At 32.7% G+C, this 13,501-nt stretch overlaps 1 protein-coding gene across 1 annotated transcript in view; it reads left to right on the top strand.

Annotated features, from left to right (window-relative positions):
• LOC100607259 (N-deacetylase and N-sulfotransferase 4) overlaps positions 1–13,501 on the top strand; it is a 274,548-nt gene that overhangs the window by 221,450 nt on the left and 39,597 nt on the right. The window contains exon 7 of the mRNA XM_030798085.1: positions 10,483–10,665. Coding sequence (XP_030653945.1) covers positions 10,483–10,665 — 183 coding nt within the window. The remainder of the gene's footprint in view (positions 1–10,482; positions 10,666–13,501) is intronic.

Genomic DNA, 13,501 nt, shown 5'->3' with positions numbered 1-13,501 from the left:
AAGGCTAGAGGAATTCAGCTGTCTGCTACCTCCAGACCTATAACTGGCTTCTCATTGGTGTACTGCTGGAGGAGACCATGCAGATTAGAGGCTGTATAAATTTATATGGGCTCACCTGGACCCTCAGAGGAGCCGCAGCATGCTTCTATACTCCCTTGTTAGGTCACTGTGTGGTTCCTGATAGTCACTATTTTGAAGTTTCTGTTCCTCTCAGTCTTTTGTTTCATTCATCCCTTTATTGTTCTCTATTTAGGTGAAATTGCTCCAGTATCTCTCCAGTCAGCTAAGCCAGAAACCTGAGTATACCTTTGATCCTTCCTTTTTTTCATCCCTGACGTCAAATCAAACACAGATCATTAGAGATTCAATATCTTAACATATTTTGAATCTATTTAATTTATCTCCTTTCCCATCGTCACTGTTCAAGCAGTCATCACCTCTCAATCATACACCTACAGCCACCTTCTAAATGACTCCCCACCTCCAGTCTTCACTCTTCTTCATAAGACACTCAGGATCTAAGAATTTGTAAAATGCATATCTGACTATGATCCCTCCCTTCTCAAAATCCTTCAGTGGTTCCTTATGGCTCTTAGGATTAAAGTCCAAGCCCTCAACAGTTTAAAAGGTTTATATGAGCTCGTCTCTTTCTTTTCCTTTCATGAACCACATTGTATAACTTTTAGTTTCTAGAAGGCACTGTGTTACCAATTGCTTTTCACTATGCGTTTCTGTCTAACACATAATCTCAGTCCCACTCCTACTCCAACCCATTGTCTCACGTGAAGATTCTCTACTCATCCTTCAGACCTTAGTTCCCATGTTTTTCTTTCGAGAAGCCATCTGCAAGTCTTAGATCAGTGCCCTGCCCCAAGCAGCTGTGTGATATTATAGAACAACAGAATTTCCATTTCACATTGTATCGTAATCTGCTGTTCTCTTTTTAATATTCCCATTTGACCCTAAGCATCTTTAGGCAAAAACTATGGATAATTTATTTAGTATTATATCTCTAGTTTTTAATAGACTGCCAGGCACTTATTAAGCATTAACAAATGTTTCTCAATTGGTTGATTGCTTGAATAACTAAATGTGACATTATTTTCTTCATTGAAAACTGTTGAACTCTATTTGAGGCTGTCAGTGAAGCTTACACTGATTACTAATGGACATGTTTTCTCCACCCCATGGCTGAACTGCCCATTATTATTCCTGGGGTTATAAATTTGCACTTCAGTGACTTATATGTGGCATCATTGCAACATGGTTGAAAGGGAGATTTAATCTCTTAAAAAGAGTAATGGTAAATAACTCAGATGGAAAGCAGCTTTGGTTGTCTCCCATCATGTAAAATTGGGAGATCTTTGTTGAAAATCAGGGTATTCTAAAATGTAATTGCCAGGACATCTAAAATCCCAGTTCTGACTTGCCTACTAAAAGAAAACAAAACACAGATATAAGCAACAACTATACAGTTGTGAGCATGTGTTGCCTTTTAATGACTAAGCCTTTATTAATGTACAAGAAAAACGGAGAGTAAAGTGCCTGCTCACTGAAATATAGCAGGAGCCTTCTGTTCTCAGTTAGAACAGCTGCCCTATTTACTGCTGCTTTGACGAAGTCACTGCCCAACTTCTCTATTCAGGAAGATCAGTGTTTACACTCTAGCCGGTCTTGAATCAAAACAGTTCTGATTTGTTAATAATGCACTAACCAAATATTATGACTGAAAAACTGGGACACTGGTAAATAATCAGATGCAGAATGGAACTTCAGTTGCATTTAGTCTGATAATGGAAATGGAAAACACAAATAAAAAATGTAATTTAACAATTCATTGTATCCTGTTAAATGCCAGCTGTTTTCAGGGTTTTAGGATAGTGTTTTGTTTTTCCCCTCGTGTTTTCAGACCTTGGGGAATAAATGGAAAACTATTAAATTACTCCATATTTTCTACTGGCAAATAAGTGTATGTTATCAAGGATTTATTTGTTCATTCAATAAATATTTTTTGCATACCTATTATGTGCCAGGTATTTTACTACACATTGAAGATACAGCAGTAAACAACAGCACCAGAGTCCCTGTATTCAAGGAGATTAAAATGTAACGTGAGACTGAGGGAATAGCCAATAAATACCCAAACAAATACATAATACGTCAGGTAGTGAGTGGCCTGAAGGGCAAGAGAATAGGGAAGAGGGATGGGGGTGCTCTTTGATTTAGGTGTGTAGAGGAGGAGCAAAACAAGACATCACCTCATCATACTACCCTTGAGTGGTGTCTGCTTCTCAATTCTACTAATTGAACTTTTGAAAATGAAACAAAGGATTCCATTTAACAATCTCTTCCTATATTGATTTTTAACTGCAGCTGTCAGAGGTGATTCTGATGGATAAAACTTGCATTTATTAGGGTTAAGTTTTAGTGTCCTATTGCACAGCCTGGGGAGTATAGCGAATAATAATGTATTGTATATTTCAAAATAGCTAAAAGAAGATTTTAAATGTACTCATCACAAAGAAAGGTAAATATTTGAGGTAATGGATATGCTAATTAGCTTGATACGATCATTCCACAATGATGTATCAAAAACTTCACATTGTACTTCATAAATATATACAATTATTATTTATCAATTAAAAATAAAATAAAACTTAAAAATAACATAAAGACTACAAAAGAGTTTCATTTATTAGGTATCAAAGTTAGTCATTTTCACTCTGGTATACATGTATCCAAAATTTTCTGGTTTAACCAGAAATTATATTATCATAGGCCTTGGTATATACAGATGATAGCAGAGGAACAAAGAAACACTGGCTTTGCTTGCAAAAGATAGTATCTATTAGATACAAATAAAATAAGTTAAATTATATTTGATATATTAATTATTCTAAATTTATTTTAACTGAATATCCATGGTGATAATATACAATGTTTTTCATTTTATAAAAAGTTTTGGCATACCTTGACTCATTTGGGCATCACAACAAACCTGTAAACTAAATTATTGTTTTCATTTAGCCATGGAGATGTCTGAGATTCAGAGAAGTTAGTTCATACACTAACGAAGAGCCAGTTCTCAAGCGTAGGCATTCTAATTCCAAATTTCATGTTTGTATTGTTCCATTGTGTGCAAATCAAAACAATATGAATATTATAGCAATCTGATTTTTTTTATATTTTCAGACTTCTTAAATACAAACTCCTGGGATATTTTAATCGATACTCTTTTTCACTTGTTAACCCTTTAATTACTATTATTTTCTTCACGAAGCCTGCTCCAAATTAATAACCAAAAACTTAGATTTTCACACACCCAAAAAAAGATTTCCTTTTAACAGTCAAGGGTACGGGATGTTAAAATATCAACTAGGAATAGTGATTAATTATAAATGCTTGTGGTGATGCACATCTTATACGAAACCACATTGAAAGTCACATGGAGCAATAGAGCTCCTGTGCTTAGGGAAGTAGACTGAGTGGAAAGATCAATAACTGAAGTTTATTGTAAGTGGAGATTTAAAGACATGAACTAAACAATTTTTAGTAGCCTAACCTTTTTACTACTCATCTGACCTACACATGGTGAGATGTGTTTGATTCTGGAGCTTTTCTTTGCTTCTTTTTCTCCTTTCCTTTTTCCTTTCATTTCTTTTCTCTTATTCCTTTCTTTCTTTATTTCTTCCATTTTCTTTCCTTCTTTATTTTTTTTTTCGTCTCCTCTTTCTCTTGCTTCTCATTTTTTGGCTGGAATGCAGTGGCATGATCTCAGCTCACTGCAAACTCTGCCTCCAGGGTTCAAGCAATTCTTCTGCCTCAGCCTCCTGAGTAGCTGGGAATACAGGCGCCAGTCACCAGGCCCGGCTACTTTTTGTATTTGTAGTAGAGACGGGGTTTCACAGGTTTGGCCAGGCTGGTCTCAAACTCCTTACCTCGTGTGATCTGCCCGCCCAGCCTCCCAAAGTGCTGGGATTACAGGCGTGAACCACTGCGCCCGGCCTATTTCTCCTTCTAAGTGTAGTTCTTAGAGGAATAAATCTTGAAACATCTACCTAAATTAATAAAATGTGTCTCTTTGAAATTGGAAGATCAGAGTTACTTTTTATTTATAGAACACATTTCTTAATGGAAATCTATTATTGTGTTCCATTGTGAAAAAACTTGGCATCTATTTTTAGTGTTGCAAGAGAATTAAAATCTTTCCAAGTGAAACAATCATTTCTCTCTTCAGTACTTATTATCTTGAAGTGTCTAGAGTCAGTAATCAGCTGAAATGCAAGGGTGTGCATAGATATACATATTGAAATATCAAATTTCATTTTCATTTCCAAAAAAGTAAAAATATGTAAGTGATATTTTAGATTTAATCCATTCTAGGAAAAGCTTATGAAGAAATATCATTAGTTGCAATATAGGGTTGTTATAAATAAAATTTACCAGGTAAATAAAATAATAGAAGAAGATGAAGCAGAAAATAGACGGAAGTTTGATGAATTTGTCACCAAAGTTCTGGGAGAACCATGGAATAAGAAAGAATACTGATTCTGAATTCCTATGCCCAGACTTGCACACACGCGCTTGTGTGTGTTAATAACACTTAACATAGGAGCTACTCTCTTAACAAATCATTAAGCGTGCAACTCGCTTGTTGACTACTTTGAATGCTGGATTTGCTAGAATTCCCTGTATAACCTCAGACAGGTCACCTGAAACCCTTGATCCTCATTTCCTTTTCTCATAAATAAGACAGTTTCTTAGTTCCTAGTAACACAACAAAAGTGCACATAAAACCACTTTGTAAAGTTATGTAAGTAAATTAACATTAACATTCAACAACATAATATGTTAAGATCAATCATTAATCAATGATTCATTGGAATGTTTCATTTTTAAAAAAACAAAATGATGTATCTAAATAGTAGACTCCAAGCTGGGAACCATTTTTAGATTGAGCAAAAGATTAATATAGTTATATTAGGTTTGGACAAACTTTCCTTACTTTTGATATCTAAGAACATAGCTGTTGACATTTACGAAGTTATTAGTTGCCCAGGCCTGAAGAGTTGCCTAAGACTGAGTTGCCTACAATTATTATCAATAGTTATGTGTGTTTAAATCAAGAAGTGTTATTGGCACTATTAGTAATGTTAAGCCTAGTCTGACTCTTAATATCCCTTGTATGGTTCCAGACTATTTTTAGAATAAAATAAAGACACAAAATTACCTTTTATAAGAAAAATGTGAGTACAATGCCAAAGCCCATCAGATGAGCCATCAGGGATATATTTCCCTATATTCCATCTATCTTAACGTTTTATGAGAACTAAAAGCATAATCAATAATTTAACAAGATAATGGACATATTTTTAAACACAATGAACTATTCTGAAAAGGGGCACACTGTCAGAGCCACAGAGGCAAAAATGGAATATTTAATGCCTATCTTGAAAAATAGTGTGCTGCAGCATGAGCACAAAGCAAGCTGCCCTAAAACAGGGTGCCTCTCTTCTTGCTCTGCAAAGCCGTTGTTTCATTCTGTGTTTGTGATTGCGCATTTTTTTCCTAGGAACCAAATATCTGACTATTCTGTAAATGATTTGACTTTTAAAGGCACTGTAAGGCACAAGACTAAATACCCAAATATTCAATGTGTACTTTAACTAAAAATGTATGCTCTAAAAATGATTTTTAATTTCAATTTAAAAATGCTGTATAATATATTCTGGCTACTGATATTCATGATCATACAGTTTACAATACCATTCTATTTGTCATATGAGTAGGAAAAGCAAGGAAACTATTCTGGTCTTGGCACTGAAAATATTCTAACTCAACCTGGAGAGTGATGCTTCATTTTGTGGATAAAATAAGGCCCGTCACTTTTATTTTGTTCTTCCCTTTTTTCTTCTCTTCTTATATTTTGGATATTAGCAGCTTCATAAGACAAAAACAAAATGTTACAAAAAACAATTAATTGTATAATTTACAATTAAATGGTCGGGGGATAACCAGTTGCCTAATTTATTTACCACCATTCCATTTGTCACTATGACAGTGTGTTTACCCACAGTTAAGGATTCTCCATAAAGTTCAATTATATTTACTCAATTCCCTATTATCAAGATTTATACACTTTGATACATAAAGCTTCCTTTTTCCTTGAACTTTAGATACATCATTAAACAGATTTATTCCATAGATAATGTCTTCCCATATTTTGAGTATATGTATTGTATCTGACAATCAGGTTAATGAAAAACTGCTTATGTTTCTAATGAATAGACTATGAACGTGCCCATAAGCTTGCTTGTATATTTTTACAACAGATAAGAAAGTTTAGACTTGTTTTATCTTTGGTTATAATGAAGTTGAGAGCCTTGAGAGTTGAGGGAGAAACATAGGTAGAAGTGCCAACAACAAGATAAAGGCAGCCCAGAGTGCTTGATGGCAGAAGCAATGGCACCCAGACCTTGGTGCCCTCTTGGAAGGCCTGCTGCAATTGGCCTACTGAAATTAGCACTTACTGAACATCTTACTCTTCAATTCATCCATTGAACAAGATGTCCTTTCCTGTCCTTTTCATATGAAAGATAAAGCTCTGCTTGTTTGAATCAATGCATATCTCTGAGCTGCAATATTTCAAGGTTCAGTGGGTTGTATATATAAACCATTTTTATCCATGTAGTACTGTCATACTTTCCCCAGATGATACTTTTGGGAGTACACTATTGAGAAAGATTATTTTTAGTATGCAGTAAGAAAATAATAATCAAAATAAATGTATAAAAAACAAGATAAACAGTAAAAAATAGTGGCAACATAAGTCTATGAAAAATTATTTGCTACTATCTCATACCACGTATCTTTTGAATTCTCTTACTTTTGCCTCAACAACATCCATTTTTAATTTGTCTTATACACCTATACTCTCTGAAATAGGTTTTATTTTGTTTGTTTAAAGAAGCCATTTGCCCAGAAATGCTAAAACTAAAATGCTGTGTCTGCACAATAGGTGATTTTAGCAAGCCAGATATGCACAGTTAAGCTGTGCTTGCAGAATTGTTTTTCTTAAAGTGCAACCAATTGACCATATACCAGCACTAATTTGTTTCTAACCAGTAAGGCATATGCACATGTTGCCCCATACAACAGTGATTACAACCAATATGGACAGGGTGCTTGTTTTTATTCTCAGTAAAGGAAAATTTAAATGCAGCAGCATGCCTCAGCTTAGAACCACTATCTCCAGACTCTGCTTTCTTCCAAAGACAGATTTTCCATTTGCCCTGCATTCACTTTTACACTTTTTTTCATCAAACTAAGCTTATCCTCCTAAGAATGTTCTGGAAAAATGACTTAGAACCAGTCTGCTGCAAAAATCTTTTAAAAGCCTATATTAATACCCTTATAAAATGATAATATACATCTGCTTATGATATAAAAATACTCTTTACGATACTCTCAAAGTAATATTCTTATTTACAATTTTGTCAGACTTTAGACTCTCACAGGTGCCTTACAATTCCTTCTTAAAATAACAACGCTAAGAGGGCAGGTGGTAGATTTCTAGGACATTATTATCTTTCTTCGGCATTTAGCCTGCAGCCTGATTTTTCATACTATTTTCGGTCCTGGGAAACCATAATTATCCTGAAGCATGCTACTTACACCGTCTTATTTCTTAATTACAGTAGTGACATGAGATAAATGCATACTTATTAGGATCGAATGCATATTATTTTGTGGTGATTATAAATAAGTTCTTATGACAACAATTGCAATTATATGGTCATCAACTACTGATACCATGCTATGTTACAGAAACTCTGTAACTAAGTCCTGCCAAGAGGGAACTTTCTATTTGAGATAAAAGAATTCAAGAGTGAGAGATTGGGACATTGGACAGTGTTACGTTTATATAATTTATCTAGGTAGAAATTTAAGTTAAACCCCTAAATATTAGTTGATATAATGATTTTACTTGACCTTCATATGGAATCATTTAAAATTTTTAAATGATTTAAATTTTACTTGAGATTCCATATGAATCTCAATTAAAATCGTTGTCAACTAATATTTAGAGGCTTAACTTTAAAGAGATTAAGTGGTTTAACTTAAATTTAAGGGGTTTAACTTAAATTTCTACCTAGGTATATCAAATAAATAATATTTTTAAAATATCTATAGTCTTTTTTGATGTTTTGAATAAAAGATTTGAATATACTCCAAGGATAAAAAATGGACTAGAAATATGATGAGTGATATTGTCTTCAAAGATAAATTTGCAGTCTATTAGTAATATTCTTCTCAGATGCTATAATTCATTGTCTTAAAAGCTTTCATTTAAGGTTTCCAAAGTATTTTTTCTTTTTTCATTCCAATTTAAAAAGAAAAATAAAAACTTTCAGCTCCCAGGATAATACTTACATAGTTTTCTACTACCTTTTATAAAAATATGTTCTTTGTCTTGCCTTTTTGTTGTTGTTGAAAAGGGCAAAAGGAAAAAAAATGATGGATGTCAAACTCAATGTATATATATATGTTTTGGCGAAGGTTTCAGTTATATTATATGTCAGAATTGGGAATCTGGCTGCCTGGGTTTAAATTCCTGGTCTGCCACTGACTAGATGTAGAACTTGAACAAGTTACTTAACTGCTCTGTGCTTCATTTTTTTTCATCTGTAAAAGGGGACAATAACAGTAGTTATCTGTAACAGCATTGAGAGGATTTAATTATTTCATATATGTAAAGGGCTTAGAATCCTGCTTAGTACATAGTAAGCAAACACGATATGAATTTTAGGTAAGATTTTATGTAAGTTAGAGACATTAAAGCCACATTCTCTTCTCTACCTTCAACCATGATGAGGTGTGACTTTTTAATTATAGTAGGTTTTCTTCAGATATTTTTTTCAGTATTCTAGTATGACACATAATAGAGAACGTCTTTTCCACAATGAAAAGGGCATTCAAACAACAAACTGATATCTATCAGATTGGTCAGTGTAACATTGACCAGTGACATATATGCCTGTGTTTGTTTAAATGATTCCATATGAATCTCAAGTAAAACCATTTTATCAACTAACGTTTAGGTGTTTTTAACCTATAGTGGGGTTTTAACTTACAGTGCCTAGCCAGAGTAGATTTTCTAAATTCTGGTACAAGATAATGCTTCTATTATTTTCTAAGACAAAAGGCCTCCTCTTTAGATATTTATAGTTATCCAGTGACATATTAGATCATGGGAACGGAAGGTCTGCATGTAGTCTTTATTGCATGGCTAATATCTAACCAGGTGTCAATAAAATTAACATTGGAATAGTTCTGCAAACCCATTTTATTTCCAAATAACCACACCAAGAAACATAAACCCTTAAAAAAGTGTCAGCGAGTTTCCATACAAATATTAGCCATGAGACACTTGACTTTTCTTCTATATTATTTTTCTGTTCAGCTTCAGATGTTACATTTATTCTAATATTATTATTTATAACCTTATATTAGCCTTATATTTCTAATAAAGTTAATAAATTATTTCATTATAATATTTGGGTTGTTATAAAACATTTACAATACAGATCAATACAGTAAATAGTAAAATGAATTTTTAAGATAATTAAATTTGAAAATATCATGAAATTGAGAAACAAGTACAAAATTATACTTGTCACAAAGTGATGAACTCTCTTTTTTACGAGTTGCGTAAACAATCTCTGCAATTTAAATCAGAATTTTGCAATTTCTCTTCTATTTAGTATTTTTTTAAAATCCCTGCTGCAATGCCTAATGAACTAAATATTAGATTATGTTTGTAATAACATTTGAATTTTTGGTTGCTCTTTCAATACCAATTAATCTAATTTCACTTTTTCTTTGTCTATGATACACAAAAGAACAACACTGAAATGCCATGATATTTTTAGAGTTAATATTGGGGTATGAAAATTTGTAAAAGGATTAATGAGTGGGGAAAAGTTTCTGGCTAAATGCAATCAGTTTCTGTGCAAACATTTATAGTCTCTACTGAAATAAAATTCATTTAATTAGACCACAAAGAAACACGTTTTCTTGAATCTGATTCTATTTCAACCTGTACACATATCTACACCAGAAAAGTTCCGGAAAAATTGTTTAATTTTAGAACTGGTCTAACATTGGTTCTTCACTAGTCTGAAAGTTACTAGATTGAAGTTTGATGATATTGGCTCCACAATAAGCAAAACTGATATGCAAAGTAACACTGTACTTCTGAAGAACAGTGAGGAAATGACACTCTCAATTTCAATTTCAATTTTAAAAGTGAGTTTAAGTGTTATTTTGAGATTACAATTAAACATGTGGCTTTCCACTTAAAAAGATCATTGTATTTCTTGTGAAATTCCAAGATGAGGTGAGGTGCTGCCTGGGGCTTGTACTGCTACTTTTGAGCTTAAGCATATGATATTTTTGTGGTCATTTTTATTTATCTTTCAGATCAGCATTTTCATGACCCATTTATCAAACTATGGAAATGACCGCCTAGGGTTATATACCTTTGTGAACTTGGCCAACTTTGTGCAGAGCTGGACCAACCTGAAATTGCAAACTCTGCCTCCAGTGCAACTGGCCCACAAGTATTTTCAGCTCTTCCCTGAGCAGAAAGACCCTCTATGGCAGGTAACATTTAACATTCTCTCCTGGGGTGGAAGGAAAGAAACTAGCAATTTGTGAGTGTATAATTCGTGTTAGACACTCTGCTGGAAATATTAAAACTGGAATTTAACACAAAATCCTCTTTTATACAATACTTTTATCCTCTTCCTCAACAGTTTTTGCTTATTTTATGAATTGTTTGCATTTTTCACTTGCTTTTCTGGGTTTTTGTTTGGTTGGTTGCTTGGTTGGTTTAACATTTTTGCTTTGAAGATGTTGTTTTATTGTTGATGTCTTCTCCAAGCTAATCATTTTAACTTGCATGCAGTGTGAGCACTAACTAGCAGTAAAATGGTTAGACAGTAGACATCTACAGAAACAAAAACCTAGAGCCACTGGAATCTAAGACTTATAATTAGGCTTCGATATGTATATGTACATCATTGTATATATAAGAAAGGAAAAACAATTTTTACCTTGTATCCATATAGAGTTAACCTCTCAAGCATACCTTTGCTTTTCTTTAAATCTAACAGATCTTTCACTAACATTAGACCTACTGAAAAAGAGAATTGTCAGTGTCAGGATTGCTTTACTAATAATTCAACTTCATGTGGGGCCACTTAGCCTGGATGCATCAAATGTAAACTATCTGCTTCTTGGCAGTTATCTAGGAAAATGTTGCCTCCCATTTTCTTGCCTCTTTATGCATCAGATTACATCGACCCACAAAATCAATAGGCTGGCTGCAGAGAGCAGATCAGATAGTCCCCTGCCAAGCAGTCGGCTGGAAAGTAGCATCACCATTAATGAGAAATTACTGTGAAACAGACTTTTTGTCATCCTCTCTCCCTCCCGTCAAGACTATTTGTTTCTCTTTATTCCATAAATCATATTACATGACACTCTCTGTCTACATTGTCAGAAATACATCCAACACGTGTTCATTGTCCATCTGTTATGTGTAAGGTAAGGCTAGATGTTCTAGGGCATGCAAAGAACAAAATACATTTTTTTCTCAAAGCCAGTGCAGAGATTTCTCATTATTCACTGTCATACATTTCAAAAATGTGTTTTAAAACTGACTGCTATAATATGTCATGTTATATTCTGATGATTTATTAAGCAGCTTTTTACCATTTGTGTTTACATTGAACTACACATTCTATTTACCATTCCAATAAGTTACTTGACCATCTACCATTTGATATGTAATTTAGAAAGACAGGTAAATAGATAGAAGCATAAGTATTATGAGCATATGTCAACACACAAAATACAATTGTGGAAAGACAGGTAAATAGATAGAAGCATAAGTATTATGAGCATATGTCAACACACAAAATACAATTGTGTAAAGACAAAGCATGTTTCCCACAAATGGTGGTTATTCAAAGGATCTCACATACTTTTATAAAATTAATAAATTATTGATGGTAAATCAATTTTTTGTCACAAATGTTTATATAAAATATATCTATAATATTTATGGTACAGTAATAATAAAAATCAGACAAATTAACAAAGATTTTAGACAGCTTGCATAGAAAGAATCCTTCAATGGCCTCCAGGTCTACTCTTCCTCTATCTGTAGAAAAAAGGAAAATTTTTTTTTTTAATGATGAACTAAATTTCTTGATATTATTTGAACATTTTAAGATAAAGAATTGTATTTATTAATATGTTTGGATATCAGTGACACTTTTCTTAAAAAATAAATATAATCAGAGATATGCCAGGTCCAATATGATTTGGGCAACATGATGATTCTAAGTATTGATTGAATGTTTGTTAAATATAGAATACAGTGCTGGTGGATTAGGGGTATAAATGGAAATTAGAAATTAAAATATGGGATTATTCTTTAAGAAATTTTATCATTCTTGGAAGATATAAGAAATATATATATATAAAATTTGCAAGTGCTGATAATTTTAATTTTGCATAATATCATAGGGGTAAGTTCCTAGGAAGTTCATCATGAGAGAGAGAATAACTCAGAAAAGATAACACAGAGTTTACAAATTTACATCATTGCTGTTGTTTATATAAATTTAGGAATTTTCATATACATTATCAAAATACAGTTTTCTGTAAGAGTACTTAAATGATACATGAGTAAATGTTTTCTTACTGAAAGACTCCCTTTGCTGTTATGTAAATTATATTATTTATATGATTACTTTTCACTGAAATTTTAAAGTTGCAAACATTTTTGTTAACTAAATATCATATATTCTCAAATATATTTAAGAAGAAAAACAAGGAATAGAAAATAGAGTAGTTAAGTTAAAGACAGAATTATTCAGATACATGAGATTTTGAGAACAGTTGACTTACTGCAGCAAATCTAATGAACTTTGCCAAACACATCATGTCCAAAAATCTTCAAGTTGTGAAGTAACAATAAAGTGTGTAATACTGAGTTCATTTCCCCGGTGGTTCTCTCTTCTTTTCACATTCATATCTATAATAACACATTTTAAAATGATAAGCATTGTCACCCTTTTCTCTATAAAATATGAACTTAGTTTTATTTTAAAAACCAGCATTAATTGGTAGGTTTTTTATGGCCCATTCATCACAGTGCTGTAGAGTTAGAATAGATAAACATGGTGTGTTTCTTTTATTGTTACAAAGTGTCAAAATAAAATATTAAAGTACTTTTTTGTATTTACCAGTGTGACTTCTTATTCAGTATATTTCATGTTTAAAACTAAGTCAACTATTATTTTTCTTTAAATTTTCAATTCACACATTCTTGTTACCACAAATAAAAGAAAAAGTGAAAAATGATAATATTCACGTCTATTTAATTTCCTTTGGTTCCTCATGTAAATTTTCATTAGCACCAACTACC

The sequence above is a fragment of the Nomascus leucogenys genome, chromosome 18, assembly GCF_006542625.1.
Source record: "Nomascus leucogenys isolate Asia chromosome 18, Asia_NLE_v1, whole genome shotgun sequence".
Lineage (NCBI taxonomy): Eukaryota > Metazoa > Chordata > Mammalia > Primates > Hylobatidae > Nomascus > Nomascus leucogenys.
The sequence above is the reverse complement of the archived record's forward strand: the minus strand, read 5'-3'. Positions and strand labels throughout refer to the sequence as shown.